The sequence below is a fragment of the Olea europaea genome, chromosome 15 (genome assembly GCF_002742605.1).
Source record: "Olea europaea var. sylvestris chromosome 15, O_europaea_v1, whole genome shotgun sequence".
Taxonomy (NCBI): domain Eukaryota; kingdom Viridiplantae; phylum Streptophyta; class Magnoliopsida; order Lamiales; family Oleaceae; genus Olea; species Olea europaea.
In genome coordinates, this window is record NC_036251.1 from 7,117,772 (window position 1) to 7,133,218 (window position 15,447).

A 15,447-nucleotide genomic window follows, 5' to 3' on the forward strand; every position below is an offset into this window, starting at 1 on the left:
GGGGGGGGGTTGTGCTTAGAGAAAGTGAATTCTTTTTTGAAGAAAAACGTGTTTTACATGTTCAACATAGAAATGAAATTACCTTTTTTTGGCCCAGTTGGCTTTCCTATATGTGCCACGTCGAATTCCGTCCACCACATGGCACTTTCTATCAAGTGTGTGTGACGGAAATGAGACGGGTGATGAATGGGTAAGCTATTGGATAGATGGGTGAGCAACTGATAATGAAGTAAATTCGGTAAGCAAGTAATAATATGAAATAACGTTCGGTGAGCAAGTAATAATATGAAATAACGTTCGGTGAACATTCGCTAAATTTACTCATTCTTGGGGTACATTACCCCTTACATGAAGGTGTCCATTGACGCCCCCTTATCTACTCCAAAAATAACCATACTGTCAATTTGTCAACAGCACCTGCAGAATTGGGTGAAATTTTTCTCTGATTTTTAATTTTTTTTTAATCATAATCATAATCGGCTTACTCAATAGGCAAAATTAGACCGATGCTAGAAAATATTTGATGTCCGAAATTTCAATTTCAGGTTTTGAAATTAATTCATCTCGCAATAAATATAATAGATTCATTTTCTTCTAGAATCCACAAATTTTTGACCTTTTGACGCTGGGTGGTACATGGATCTTATTTCAACGAGGAATTCCGCATCATTCTTAAAACATTGCAATATGCGAGCGTATAAATTGAGTGCCTCTTCACTCTACGAAATAGCTTTAAAACTCGTTAAAAAATTAAAATCAAAGTCATCAATTAATTTTAAATACAAATTTCCTAACCCATAACTTTTGTCAACTTTTCAACCACTCATTTCATCAACGTTAATCAAAATCGGCTAAATTTTTTATCAAAAGCTGTCAAAATCTAAAAGGCTACAGTTCACACTTGAGATACAACTAATACTCCAGTTTCTAAAGATATAATGTAATAAAACATTGCTGAACATGAAAAAATAAAAACAAAGCTACAACCCATTCCTTGGATATTCTACTCAGCTCAGTGGAAGGGAAACACTTTTCTATATATACAACAACTTCTGACCGCGCCCACCAATTACACAGTCCAGAAATTGGGATTAATCAACGGTTAGGAAAGAGCAAGCCCGGAGATCCCATATAGCACAGGCAGCCAAGAAAACACTATTCTCCGTCCGTCAACACCACATGGCCCCGCATAAAAAATGAACCTTGCAGTATTATCCTTTGCTGCCACATGCCCAGCAGCTGAATATTTCTGCAGCGGGTCTTAACTCTTCCTCAAAATTAATTCAAAAATGAAGTTTTGTAATAAATCAATTTTCCTCGTCTATTGCACCAATGTACATAAGGTCTGTCCTCCTAACTCTTACGGCTCCCTTGAGCCAGCTGGACGCCTTCAGATTAGAATGATCGCTGCTGCCAACAAGGGCAGAGTTAACTGAAGGCTGACCTGACCCAGCTCCATCCTCCAGAAGGGTCCATGGATCTATCTCCATATCGATTTCATGCTGCAAGGGGAGTGCCTTGGTTTTCACATTTGAGCCTGTGCGTACAGGTAAAGGTGGACTCCTCGGAGGGAGATTCGAATTGATAGGGTTTAATGCATTTATTGGATTGACGGGCTGAAGGGAAGCAAGGTCAGGAGGTGATACTGATGGAGGCTGGCAAGAAATCATCAACCGGGGAGAGGGAAAAAGAATTGGCATCGCCGTTTGGATGCGCCGCCGAATTGTCTCGGGCAATTCCATACTGTTCAACTCATTCTGCACAAATAAATTATGAGTCAGACATGCTGTGACATAACTTTTACATTTATAAAGGAAATGAGCAGGAAAGACAGCAGTAGACTTCTACCGCATTATTTTCCAACCCACTCAAAACCAATTTGAAGATTTGGCAATGTCAGACCTGAAAGCTTTCTGCTACTTCATGATCGAAAACAGCATATTCTTTGGATTTGGAATCGATTTTCAGCTTTAGCCAGCTTGGCTGAAAGTTGCTCAGCAGTGCTTGGAAAACCGATAATAGACTATCAAAAAGACTTCCCAAGGAAGGAAGTTCAGAAGCTGTAGAAGTCCCCATGAAAGACTCCACCTCTCTCTTCGATGGAGTCAATGTAGAATTAAAAACGTGATTGGCATCTTCATGCACAACAGTGCTTCCAAGGAGGCGAAATATCACCGAAGCAAGAGTATGTCTCATATTACGGCCTGAAGTCTCCCTGGAAAGTATGAAATGGAAGACTTCATAATATAATTACAAGCCATTAGGCAATATAATCGCTACATTTCTCGAACTCTACTACGAAAAATCCACAGGGACTAAGAAATACTATCAAGCACACTTTAGATCTACAATAAAGCTGGAAAATTTAAAACGGTAAATCATGATATAGTTTATGTGCAAAACCTGCTGAGACCCCAAGCTGCAAACTTCAATACTTGCAACCATACGCTTAGTTCTAAAAGATCAGATTATATTCATTTCATAGAAACTATAATAGAAGATTTCATTCATATCATTACTGCCAACAGATCTCAATAGGAGGGAGTACTTGAGAATTCAAGGGATATCCATCCCATATAAGGAAAGCTCGGGGTGAACAAAGAGACTCAAACCGAGATCAGAGATGACTATAAATTATCTACATATCATTCTTCTTCGGAGAAATTACATTATAAAGGGAGGATGGATCAGTAAGGATTCAGAGAAAAATTAAGATCACTTCAAGACATTAATATCAACATTCTCCGAAAGGGAAAAAACATATAAGCGGACAGATGTAAAGTTGAAAGTAAAATACCTGTCTGCACAAATAATAGGGAGTAATCTCAGTAGGAACTGCAATCGCAAAGTGATGGAGGCTCGTAATGCTGCAGGAGAAGGTGGCACAGTATCAGTCGATACAGTTGATTGTTTGGGTAATCCAGGACTGCTACCTATCCCACCCTTGCGACTGTTACTTCTATTGGCAGGACTTCCAATCCCAGAAGCAGGTGCTTCAGATGGCTTACCAGCTCCACGAGTAATTGCATTTATCTGCTGCTCAATATTACTTACCTGCTTGATCATTTCACTTGCGAAATTACTTCGTGATTCATCAGAACATCGTTCCACGCACGGAAGAACTAGTTCAATAAGAGCTCTCTCAGTCACATGTTGCTGACTAACAATGAAGCCCTCAACGTCCATAACTTGACCAGATCCCTTCTGAGAATTGTCAAAGTCACTTCCTTCATCAACTACCTCGCCTTCTTCAAGGGCAGCTGCTTCAGATTTCAATTTATCATCCTTGTTTGCAAATGGATTGATACTGGAAGGACACCAACCCCATGGCTTCCAGTGTTGGGCCTTCAGACACAGCTTTTTTGGCTCAGCAATATTCATAATCTTCTGCCTAACGGATTTCCTTCCATAAAGTACGTCTTGGCCTCTGAGCAACCATTTTGCTTGTAACAGCATTGAATCCTCGAGAGACCTCCCCAAGAGATGTACAGCCTCAGAGAACAAAGGAGCAGCATCAGGCCTGACTAATAACCTGGTGAGAATAATCAGAATGAAGTTGCTTTCATTCTCAGAAATGTTATCAGGATTTGGCGAGAGAGATCTTATAGCCTCAATTAAGGAGGTATCAGGGTTCTCCATCTTTTCAATGATAGCCTGTTCATTTAGGATAAGCCTAAGCTCAACCCACTGCCAATGAAATCTAGCAGGTTGCAACGTATCTAGAACATGTACAAGCTTATCAAGAAGCTTTTTCACATTCTGTGCTCGTTGGGTTTTTGACTCGCCTAGACCAAACGTCCAATTCCCATCGTTCTGCTTGAACATCGGCTGTGGCATTCTACAATCAACGAGAGCATCTAGAAATAGTCTAGCACGAAGAGGGACAAATGCCGAGGCTTTCAAATTAGTGTTTGAAGTGGCAGATTCTACTATAGAGGCAAACTCATAATCAAGAATATCTGCGGCTACAAGATCATAAAAGCCTCGAGTATCCCTAAAACATATTTCACGAAAAGGCAGGTGCTTTATGGCATCACCAATGCCTAATGCCATGGATTGATACAATTGATGGATATCTTCACGTTGTCCACTGCTAGCATTAAGAATGAAGGGCCTCCATATCACAAATGCAAATATGGAATAAGCAGGCGGAAAGACCAAATTCAAAGATAGTGACCGCTGCATTCTATATAGAGCTACAATTGAAGCTTCACCTAGGAGATCCACAATAAATCCATCGGATATTGTGCTGCAATTCCCCACAAGCACCCTAAACCAGATCACAGAAACTTCAATTAAATTATCCACCTTTAAAACCCCCATTGAACGTGCATTTCCATTTGCAGCAGATTTCAAACTCCTTGCGAACTGAATTAGATCAAGCCCTTCCTTCAATTTAAAAAGAGTGACCATTCTCTCCAGGCTAGCAACCCCCTGAAGAATTGCTCCGATCACAAGTGCAGCAACAGCTGCTGTTATTTTTGCAGGCCTTAAAGTAACTGGTTTGGTGGAATGGTTTACAATATCATTCTGTAAATTTGCATTAGAATCATGAGAATCAGTAGACATGTGAAACTGACTACGTGGAGCCTTTCCTGGGGCAGAAACTTGCATAAGAGCAGAAGAAGCTTCCTTTGCAAGAGCGACCTCAAAGACACGGCTATGACGCTCTCCAAGTGCTTCCTTTAATATGCATAGGCAATTGATATGAACGCGTAAAAAGCGTCGAGCAAATTGCAATGAGCCAGAAGGGGATGGTCTATTTAACTGGTTGCCTGTGGTGAAATCAGGATTTTTTGCTAAAACAAATCCAAGATTATTAATAATTGCAGCAATAGCAGAAGACACCAAAGAAGGATCACCTTCCTGAGCAGCACCGCCTGTTTGTCTCATGCATTCCATCAATCCAATTACTATTTTTTGAGCTAACTGATAGCCATCATCGCGCTTTTCCAAGCTAGGATTTTTATTATTTCCTGGCCCAAAAAGCTTTTTGTCTTTGCTATGAAAATAATTGAAAGCTTCATCAACATGTCTTTGCACTATATCTTTCATGCTCAAACCAACTCTAGATACTCTAACTCCATTTATCTTTTGACGGAAGTAATCATCAAGATCCTCCACCCCAGCTGGGGCTCCAAGGGGAAAACCGTAATCCCCTTCTACAGATCTGCCAGATTCAAGTTCAGAACTAAGTCTCTTATCACAAGTAGACTTGAAAGTCTTTTCCCATTCAATAACACTAGCCACGTTGCTATACTTCTTCAAGAGGTAACGAGCATAAACTAAGGCTGGTAAACTAGAAACCCTGCCATTAGATGCCATGACACTGACTGTCCGATGCATTGAGGCAGACAGGGTTTCAGGAATAAGATCAGCTGCAACAATTATATTTTCATACCTGACCAAAGCAATAAATAGATGAGTAACAACATGATGTATGATGACTCGTTAACTGTACTTGTAATTAAAAGAGCAGGCAAATCTGATTAGTGATTAGTTGATGTCTTGAAAACTCTTGTAGACTGTAAAAGCACTGTTCATCATTATTGGCTTGACCCAGAAAAGAACTGCAATCATGGTGACTCAGTACTATCCCTCGGAAAGAACAAAATGACAGCATGTGTTCTCAAAGAAATGCTACCGAATATTTCTAGCTGAATATATCCTTACAACAGATGATACAAGAGTGACACAACATCCAACCAAGTCTAGCAAAGTAGGAGCCCAGCACTATCTTTATACATCTACTAGAAAACTGCTCCTTCCTATCCCAATGCCAGAAATGAAAATGAAGTTCGAGAATCCCCCTCTGCTTTGAAATTATGTTTGGTTCAGAGAGGGAGTGGAGAAGATTATAGAAAGTGACATGGGCTTACAAATCTATTAATTGGAAGTCAAGAAATTAGAAGGAAAGATCTCTCATTATTTTCATCTACTTCCTATGCAATTCAAACCAGGAATAAAAATTTGTTATCCACTTTCTCCACTTCCTTTTCTCTTCTCTTCCTCTCCATACAAAACACTTAACTTCAGGTCAAAATCTTTAAATACTTTCCCTTGAATTATGTTAACATCCTTAAAGATCATTCAGCCAATGAGTAAAATCCTAAGATAACAAATCAGTCTAAAATTACTTTAATAGTAGTTAAGGTGAATGGTAGACTAAAAAGCATATAGGCAAAGCCAGGTGTTATTAAAGATTAGAGAAAAATGTGCACTCAAAACTCGGCCACCTTTGACAAAGAAAACAGCCCAAAAAATTGACCTTAAAGAGTTGTTTAAATACTTAGAACCAGATTCATTTTGGGCTTGGAGAGTTTAATTGATCGGTGGTCTTTTCAGGCAACTCCAGTTTATCATCTAAAAAGTTGATTAATTATGACTCAAATATTGAAAGAAAAAATTTTGAAGAACACAAAGAAAGGGTATGCAATTCACTCAATAGATGCAAACGAGACGAGCAACAATCAAAGAAGATGCGGACTGAGGATGGACCTTCGGATAGATGATAAAAGAAATGCCTCCTCTACTTCGCACGAATGGTTCTCTGCATTCCTGGGAAGAATCAGAGTATTCCTACCACCATGGAAGCTAAAACGAGGGCTGCTAGGGACCTTTGGCAACAACCAGAGAAGAAATTTGATTGCTGGAATCAATTCATTACAAACATCCATCAAATACAAAATTGATGACAGTTCATCTTCACCAAGCTTCCAAGGAACAGAGCTCTGATCATCAACAGCTGGGAAAGGCCTACCATATTGGCCAACCTTGGCTGTAGTCTTTTCAGCCTCTTCAACAAGCTGCTTTACAACAGATATCAACCATAAAGTTACTATCCTCTTCTCATCATTCTGCATCTTCTTTATAAGTTTTCCAACTGAAGTAATATTTCCGGAATGTGAAGTTCTGATCCCATCCATTGGTTTATTAGCATCTTCGAACCCCGTTCTATGATGTGGGCATCCTATCTTACTTTCACATACATGGCTTGTCGATGCTCCCTGGCTACCCTCAATCCTGGCAGCAGCTAATTGTGCAAGGCTTTGAGTCTTTCGGACAGTTTTTTGCCTAACCCTTGCCCCCTGCTTGGCTGGCTTAGGAGGTGGATCTCCCTTAAAAGATTCCATGGATTTCATCCCCTTTCTTAACCACCATGTTTCTTCTTCATCTGTTGGAATTAGCTTCAGGTCTAAGCTCCGTTCTTCACTTAATCTTTGTCTCTTCAATCTTCTGCATTCTTCACATCCAGGAGTTTCTTCACTTAAATCTGCCCAGTCATTAGCCCCACTAGACCTCTTAGCACTCCCTTGCGACTCATCAAATCCAGTATCCACTGGCAATATATAACTAGGAAATTGCAGCAGGACAGTTATTGAAGCCTTTACTTCTTTGATCTCAATATCAGCATCAACGTGTTTGGACATTAAATTGGATGTTGAGTGAAAAGACGACCGATCCGAACTTGCACCTCCAGAATGAAGAAGACTCTTTACTTTCTGATTTGAACTTTTTCTACCAGAACTTCTGGAATCCAGGAGACCACGAAGCACTAACCGACGTTCATTTGAGTAAACATTTATCACCTCTGTAACTACTGATGGTTCAATAATTAGTGCTTCTTCCATAAGATTGAAAATGTATGGACCAGGCAACTGCTTCAAGATTCTGTGGTGCCTCTTCCACTTCTCCAGGTCAACCACAGACCCATGCCCATCCATGATCCCACTAACTATCAGTTGTCTCACATACACCTGGGGATGAAAAATGCCAGCTCGTACAAATTCTCTCACTAGAAGCTGAAGGCGCTTGAAACCTTCTCCATTATGCACTTCATGTTGATCAATCCAGCACACAATAATATCATGCAACGGGCTTGGGCTTTCACAAGTATCTGAAGAATCTTTATGTTCCCCATCCAAACTACTAAAATTTTGCATATCGCTCATCTTCTGTTTTATAAGCCGTATTGCTATGTATATCTGAGAAAAGTCTTTTCTACCAGTAAACTGCACGCCATGCGGACGCACAGTACGGAAATCTCTAAAATCACAAGCCGCCCACTCACAAATGAAAAAAGTGGAGCAAATTAATGATGCAGTCACTCTGCCAATATGCTTAAGAGATGAGCGTAAACCAGGGCTCAATTCAGCAATCCAACATTCAGCAACAGCTCCATCCCAAAGGTATTCATAGAGTAACTGGTAAGCAACTCTAATATCTCCATGCACAAGAACTTTATCCAATACCTGAGAGGCTTTAGCTACATTATGACCGGGTTGATTGGGTTTGGCTGCTCTTGCAAGAGTCTCGGCACGTTTTTGGATCGACAAAACAGCACGATCAATGGCTAACGACTCAGTTTGAATTTCATGTACTCTATCCCTAAGCATACCAGTAACTTCTAATGGACCACCCTTCTTCCTTGCATCCTCAGATATTTTTGAAAAGGAACTCACATCGTTTACCAAATGAGTCACCACACATTTTGGCAAAGGAAAACAATCTAAAGCAACAAAAGTATCAGGTACAGCCTGAATTAAATATCGAAGCATCTCAACAAGAGCAGTAGTGGTATAAGCCCAGCGAGAATTATCAACAAGATCGGCACCACCAGGAGAAGATTCTCTGATGGAACGAACAGCTATTCCCACCAGAGTGCGCACATAGGTCTGAGATAATACAACAGTTTCTATAAAACCATATATGATGGGCAATAGCAACTGCAGAACACTGAGCAATTCCTTTTCCTGGAACGTGATTTCAAATGTTAAAACCCAAAAGAAAAAATATGTCGTATGGAAACAAATTCTAGGTAACAATGTTTCTGTTATATCTAAGAAATCGAAATACAGGAAAGGAATACAGCAGCAATACCTGCAGTTGATTAAGAAACCAATCAATAACAAGAGGAGGAGTAAGCAGTCCTTCAGCATGTTGCCACTGAATAATCCGCACCACATAACACCATTTGAAGTACGGAGAAGGTTCCTTGCCATCAGTGACAGCTGAAAATTGATCACCTTTTTGCAGCATTGAACCAGCATAAACCATTTGTGATGACCGGTCATAAGGAAGAAAACTTGAACGAGAATTGTTTCTTGCAACAAATTCATCCAAGAGATACTGCAAGTAATCAATAATATCTTTTGTCCACAGCTCTGACCGCGAAAACTGAGTTTTGTCGTGTCTGGATGAGCCTGGGCGAACCTGCACGATTAAACCATAATCCGCTATATATTGAGAATGCCCAACAGTTGAGAAAAGCATTGTAGTTGTTTTCTTGAAAACAGATCTATACCTGATTAAGATAGGTTACTTTGATAAACCACGTTGCTCTCAATAACGGAACATTGTTTCTGATTAGAACTTCGAAAAGAGATTTCCTCCGGTAACCGTGAGGAGCATGGTCGGCCAATGAACGTAATCTTTTATGTTGTTGTGATAAACCCTGAATAGAAGCACAAATATGACATAATAATCTGATACAGGGGAAAAGAAATATATATAAAAGTATCTCCATACATGTCAAATTTCTATTCCCCATTTGGGGATGGGACAGGTATTAAGTACTTCTAAGATCTAAGTTCACATCAACCCATGGGTAACACATCAAATGAGGTTTGCGTACCAGAAAATCAGAGTATCCCGCAAACTGATATGGAAAGGATTTGTCATTTTTATCTTATTCTTTTAAGAAAATTCAGGGAGAGATGTCCATCAGGTTGCTCGGCACGCCTCTTTCCTGGTTCAATTAGGGAAACTGTCTTAACCCACAAACATAAAGAACAGTCACCCATTAAAACTTCTAACTATATCCCCAAGTAGCCATGTCCATCGGGTTGTCTTCAGCGACTTTTCCTGCATCTAAGAATCGCTCTCCAATCTCTCCAACACGAGGTTTTCTCATTGTGCTGGCACATTCTTCTCACTGTGCTGGCACATTCCATAATCTGACCATACTGAAACATCAAATGCCACGATCCACGTGTTTTGCATATTAATGTCAAGCTGTGAATTACATTTTGATACTCCTTCCAATAATTAGCGAGAATTTTTAGCTCATTTCGTGGAATCGTAAGTCCACCAGGTACTTGGTTTTAATGAAAAATCTACGGCAGCCAATATAAATCAAACAAAATATAAAATAAAATAAATATTCCACGTCTGATCAATGATAGCATGTCTCCTTCAGTTCGCATTAAAATTAGAAAACCCAAAGAAACAGAAGTCTCCAACATATTAAATGAATGTTCCTTGTTAAATTAAATTGTACATTCACAAACGTGTAACAAATAAGTGGAACATGCTTGATCATTTAATAAACGAATAATGCCAAGTCTTACAGCAAATTCACTAAGCTTAAAAAATAAATAAATAAATAAGAATAAGAAAACAAACCTCAAGCCATTTCTTTCTGGAGTCTTCCCCGCAAGGTCTTTGTTCAGGGAAGATGCCAGGCTCGGTTAACAGTGTATCAGAAAGGGGAACTCCATAAACTTGACCAGCCTGCCACATTAATAATATTCATTCAAACTCAATTTCTATCAAGCTGGTTTAGCAATATGAAGATGAAAATAAATGCATGTTGGGTTGTAGGAAAAACCGCTCCATTTACAATTCTGGAAAATAAGATGTAAGAAACATAAATGATTTTCCTCATATGAAATGGAGAGTGGAAGAAATGAAACACCTTGCGCTTTTGAGCACGAGACTCGTTTATGGCTCTGTGACGTTTTTTAATTGCCTGGAAAAGTGATTTGAGTTAACAGCCATATAATGGGGCATATTTTCCACAAGCTAAAGTCAACTTACAAGTCATTGCAACTTAAGACAAAAAAGATAAAATCCCATCCATTTCGTACTTATCACATACCTCTTTGCAATTGACAATGATAGGTTTTGTGAAAGCCTGAACTTGAGATAATGAAATCTCTCTAGCTTCCTGATTTTAAGACCAAGATGGAAAGGAAATATTTTATAACTAGAAGTATTAAAAATGAAATTAAAAAATATATATATTACACAAAAATTGATAAGATTCCTATTAGACTACCTCAAGTCCTTCAACCGTCTCCCTGTAACCAGATTGCACATATTCCCTGGTAAGTGTCTCTTCAGGACAATTAGAAGTCTGTGCGTGAAGGTCAGGTGGCCCAAGTCTGTAAATGAGTAATACCAATTAAAGGTGGCATAAAAGCAATATTACGATCAAATGAAACCAATTTAAGGGTTGGGAAAATAAATCACCAAGAATTTAGGCTTTTAAATTTTTGTCCCAAACGAGTATGCAAAAGAAACACAGCAATTTGTCAATAAAATATAAAAACTATAGGTTAACATCAATTACCGGGAATTCAACGATTCTCTATCACACCTCAACTTATATGTTGTCAGTTGTGTTGACCGCCTGCAAGAATGAGTTAACACACTGCTTAACGGTGAAATAACGAAAACAGTCTAGTTATGACTTTACACCTAGTACTTAGTGGGAAAGGGGGGAGAAACCAATAGGCACAAGGGAGAAGGGGGAGGGGAGAATGAGAAGAGGAGGAATGAGACAGAAGCTGAGAAATAGTGAAAGGTATCAGACATATTTCAGAATAAACAAAAATATCCTTGTAATGACCAAAAAAAAAAGTGCACGAGTATGCACAAAATATTGCAAATAGAGCCATTCAATATTACAGTTTATGTATATCATTATTATCATAATTCAGAAAAACAACATCCACAGCGAAAGGTATTCCAATTGTCAACCTTAATTATTAGAAATATAAATGAATTTATTCTGTAAATCATTGCTGTAAAAAGTAATAATACTTAACTAGTTTCCTAACTTATAACAAGAATGTAGTAAATTAACATCGTCCACAAATATTTTGGACACAAAGGTATCCTACAAGTTCATTGCACTAAGGCAAATTAATAACTACATTCAAGTTAAGGTAGTGATCTTTGAATATGAGTCGTCGATGGGTTTGGAAAATCTTGCTGGCAGCTAGGGGTGTCATGATGGTGGTTAAGGTATCAGGAGAATAGGAGGCACTTGGAGATTTTGGTGTGGCTGTGTTGATCATATACACGTTCTCATGTCAGTTTGGATATAAGTGAGAGTGACAGACACACACAACAGAGGGAATGAATATCACCTATAACTGAACGAAAAGAACGTTTCAGACACCCGCAAGTAAGGTCAATGGTCATGAGATATCGCAACGCAAACGACAATTCAAAGTCCTGATTTTCTTTTCTACTTTTTGTGGTCACTTTGCATTACCCACTTCAACATCAAATTTAATAAGCGGCAACGTCCTGAGACCTTGAAATTTAAGCACTCTTGTTTAAAGGTTTCCAAGTCTGATTTCATATTCTCCAAATATGGTTATAAGCCACATGAATCTCATCCTGATAAGGCTTTGCCTTTCTCGTGGTAAAATTGCTTTTGAGGAAAAAAGAGAGAGTTTTTAATATGAAGACAAAGGAAATGCTTAAGAATAAAAACAAACTAAGCCCCTGCTTGATTCCGCTAAAAAGTTTATTAAAATCTAAGTCAAAGTCAACTATAAATTTTAACCACACATTTTATGGGATCCACAACTTTTTAACCAAGCATTTCATCAAATTTTATCAAAATCTACTAAAAATCTGAATTTAAACCAAGGGTAGCTTGAATTTAAGTACTAGCACTATTTTAATACTCAAATAGACATATCATAACACAATGAAGAAATCTTGGCGAGATAAATATAACTCTTAAAACTCCGTGGCCAAACCAAACAAAGTGACAATTGTTCAACCAATGTGGCACATTGTGAACCCACTACAAACACAACAGCACTTGCACATGCATGTAAAAAGAACCGTGGTGTATGAAGAGTATTAGACTCGCTACCTCGAGTTTAGAGAGAAGTTGGGTGGTGGCAGAACAGCAGATGACTCAGCCCGGGATGTATCCCTTGCAGGTATCCCACCAATTGAACCGTTATTAACTGCACTATTGCAGCCACCAGCATGATACCTTTGCATCTCTCCGAACTATTACCTGCATGCTGCCTCCAGCATCGATCCACAATAAAATAAATGCAAGTCAATCTGTGGTGATAGTTTTGTTGGAAATTGCCACAACCTAAAGCAACCGGCAGCAAATGGTGATAGAATTTAGCATATCTAACAGTAATAAGAAAACTGCCCATGAGGCATCACAATCATAGACCATGTTTAAACTATATAAATTCTTCGTCACAAGTACTCATAAATCATATCATATAGTGGATGTAAAAAATACTGTTCACTTATAAAAGTCGGTGCTAGCATCCCAAGCATGACAAAAAACTTAAGAAAGCTCATGTTTCTACAACCGAATTTGACACAATAATCATGTATAGATTTCAAAATAATAGTATACTGTAGAGATGGACATTTAGACTGAAGAACAGTGAACTGGCATGTGATGATTATTTATTAATGCTATAGACTTCATGTTGCCACTACCATACACTCATTGAGAATTAAACTTAAATTGGCAACAAATTCAAGCAGCACAAAAAAATAATAATAATAATAATAATAAAAGTCAAATTACTGCATTCTCAAAAATTAAGCTTCAATTGGAAACAAATTCAAACAAAAGAAGGGGGGGGGGGGGGGGGGGGATGTATTTCTTCCCCAACACCTTATTTCCATTGTATTTATCAAGCGGAACCTTAACTCCATTCACCAACTCCAACAATGCATCTAACTGAAACCTTCTATTTCGGGACCAATCACTCAAATACCTCCTAAAAGTCAACCACAGGCGATAAAACTCTGGCGACCGGAGCTGTACGGAAATGCCTCTAGCTGGCTTCATTCTCACATCAATATTATACTTCTTAGATGACAAAAAGGATCTCTGGCGACCACGCCTTCGAAAATTCCCCTCTAATAACTCCTCAATCTCTTGCTTCAACTGTGATTCACCAATATCAATCGAAGCATATTTCAAAAGAGTCGCGTTAAACACTGGCTTTTCCGGGCTTTTAAAAAGTGGGGCGTCATATTTCAGCTGGATAGACCCATAATGGAGTATAACCCGGACGGTGAGAGTAGTTGCCACCATTATGAGTAGCAGGATGCTGTATAGTGGGCGCAGAGCGCGCTTCATTGAAGAGTACATAAATGGGTTATCAAAATCACAATGATCTGAACTTTCGTTTAAACTATTTGCTAAAAAATGTAGCAAATTATGTGCAAGAATTTGGACGAAATAAGCAGAGATCTAATCTGATTCATGATCAATACGAAACTGATTCGAATATATATATAAGCATTTCAAATGAATGAGTTTTAATTCAAGAATCTGACCTGTAACAACGTAGGATCTTCTACAATTATATAAATTCTTGTAGAAACAAAATGGGTTTTAAATAAACTAGAGGGATCTGAGCTAAAAGAGATGAGAAAGAGAGTGAAGCGTGGGATTGGGGGTAGACCTAAAGAAGAGAAAGTAATGAACTGGGGGAATAAAATCTAAAATCTAGATAAAACTTGGATCAACGATTACTTATAGATGGTAAAAAATGTTAATTTAAGCAAAGAATTATAGATGGTAAAGTTTGTGTTTAGACTCTGTTGGAAGTCTGCGGCCATTGAAATGGACATTGATGGCTGGCTGGATCTGCAGGTCTTTATTGAAGGGGAAATATCAACGTACTATCCAATCTATACTTGGTTCTGTGTGGCCAATTTTTCGGGGCATTATTATAAATGACCTGCTACTATTTATTTTTGATAAAATGTCTATTATATCCTTAATGAAATAATTTATCATATATTGCATAAGATATTCTTAATTTATTGGGATAGTTTTAAATTCCTCTATTTCTCTCATTTCGAGTTTTAATATATAATTTCATCCTTTGATCTAATAAATTAGCATAATCTGTAATATAATTGTCATGTAATTTACTAAGATTATCAAATTCCTTCGATAAAATATCCATAATCTCTAATTGAGAATAAATATTTTCTATTTTTTCCATTAATCTATCTAACAGATTATCTAATCCTTTAATTGTATAACCTGGCATTATTCAAATAATTCCTTGCAAACTTTATGAATAATAACATATTTAGATAAGTTTTTTGCAAACATGAACAATAATAATCCCTACAATTCTTTCAAGATATTAGAAGAATTCTTTCTAAATTTAACAAAGACAATAATTTTACCTTACTTTTGATCTTAAATCTGTATTCTTAGAACCGAGTGACCTTCAGGCTCTGAATCTGCAAACTGCTCCCTCAAACGGTCTTTTGCCTCAATGGGAATTATGTTACTTCAGTTTCTTGCCCTCACTGTATCTTTTCTTAGAATTAAGAATAAAGATCTTAAGTAAAGAAAATTCTCTCTTTGTTAAAGTAAGAAAGAGATTATCTTCTTCAATCTATCAAGAATCTATG

The 15,447-nt window shown here is 38.1% G+C and overlaps 2 protein-coding genes across 2 annotated transcripts; both read right to left on the reverse strand.

The window, feature by feature from the left end:
• Positions 1 to 837: 837 nt before the first annotated feature.
• Positions 838 to 13,597, reverse strand: LOC111409994 (mediator of RNA polymerase II transcription subunit 12-like). The gene is made up of 12 exons (XM_023040139.1): positions 12,899 to 13,597; positions 11,354 to 11,413; positions 11,060 to 11,165; positions 10,880 to 10,948; positions 10,697 to 10,750; positions 10,405 to 10,512; positions 9,305 to 9,454; positions 8,881 to 9,213; positions 6,499 to 8,753; positions 2,798 to 5,401; positions 1,903 to 2,215; positions 838 to 1,757 (listed from the first exon to the last, which is right to left on the reverse strand). Exons 1-12 carry the CDS (start codon positions 13,030 to 13,032, stop codon positions 1,308 to 1,310), a joined length of 6,636 nt encoding a protein of 2,211 aa, XP_022895907.1. The 5' UTR covers positions 13,033 to 13,597; the 3' UTR covers positions 838 to 1,307.
• Positions 13,246 to 14,686, reverse strand: LOC111411163. Its single transcript, XM_023041720.1, has 3 exons — positions 14,350 to 14,686; positions 13,632 to 14,143; positions 13,246 to 13,357 (listed from the first exon to the last, which is right to left on the reverse strand). Exons 2-3 carry the CDS (start codon positions 14,102 to 14,104, stop codon positions 13,246 to 13,248), a joined length of 585 nt encoding a protein of 194 aa, XP_022897488.1. The 5' UTR covers positions 14,105 to 14,143; positions 14,350 to 14,686.
• Positions 14,687 to 15,447: the final 761 nt, after the last annotated feature.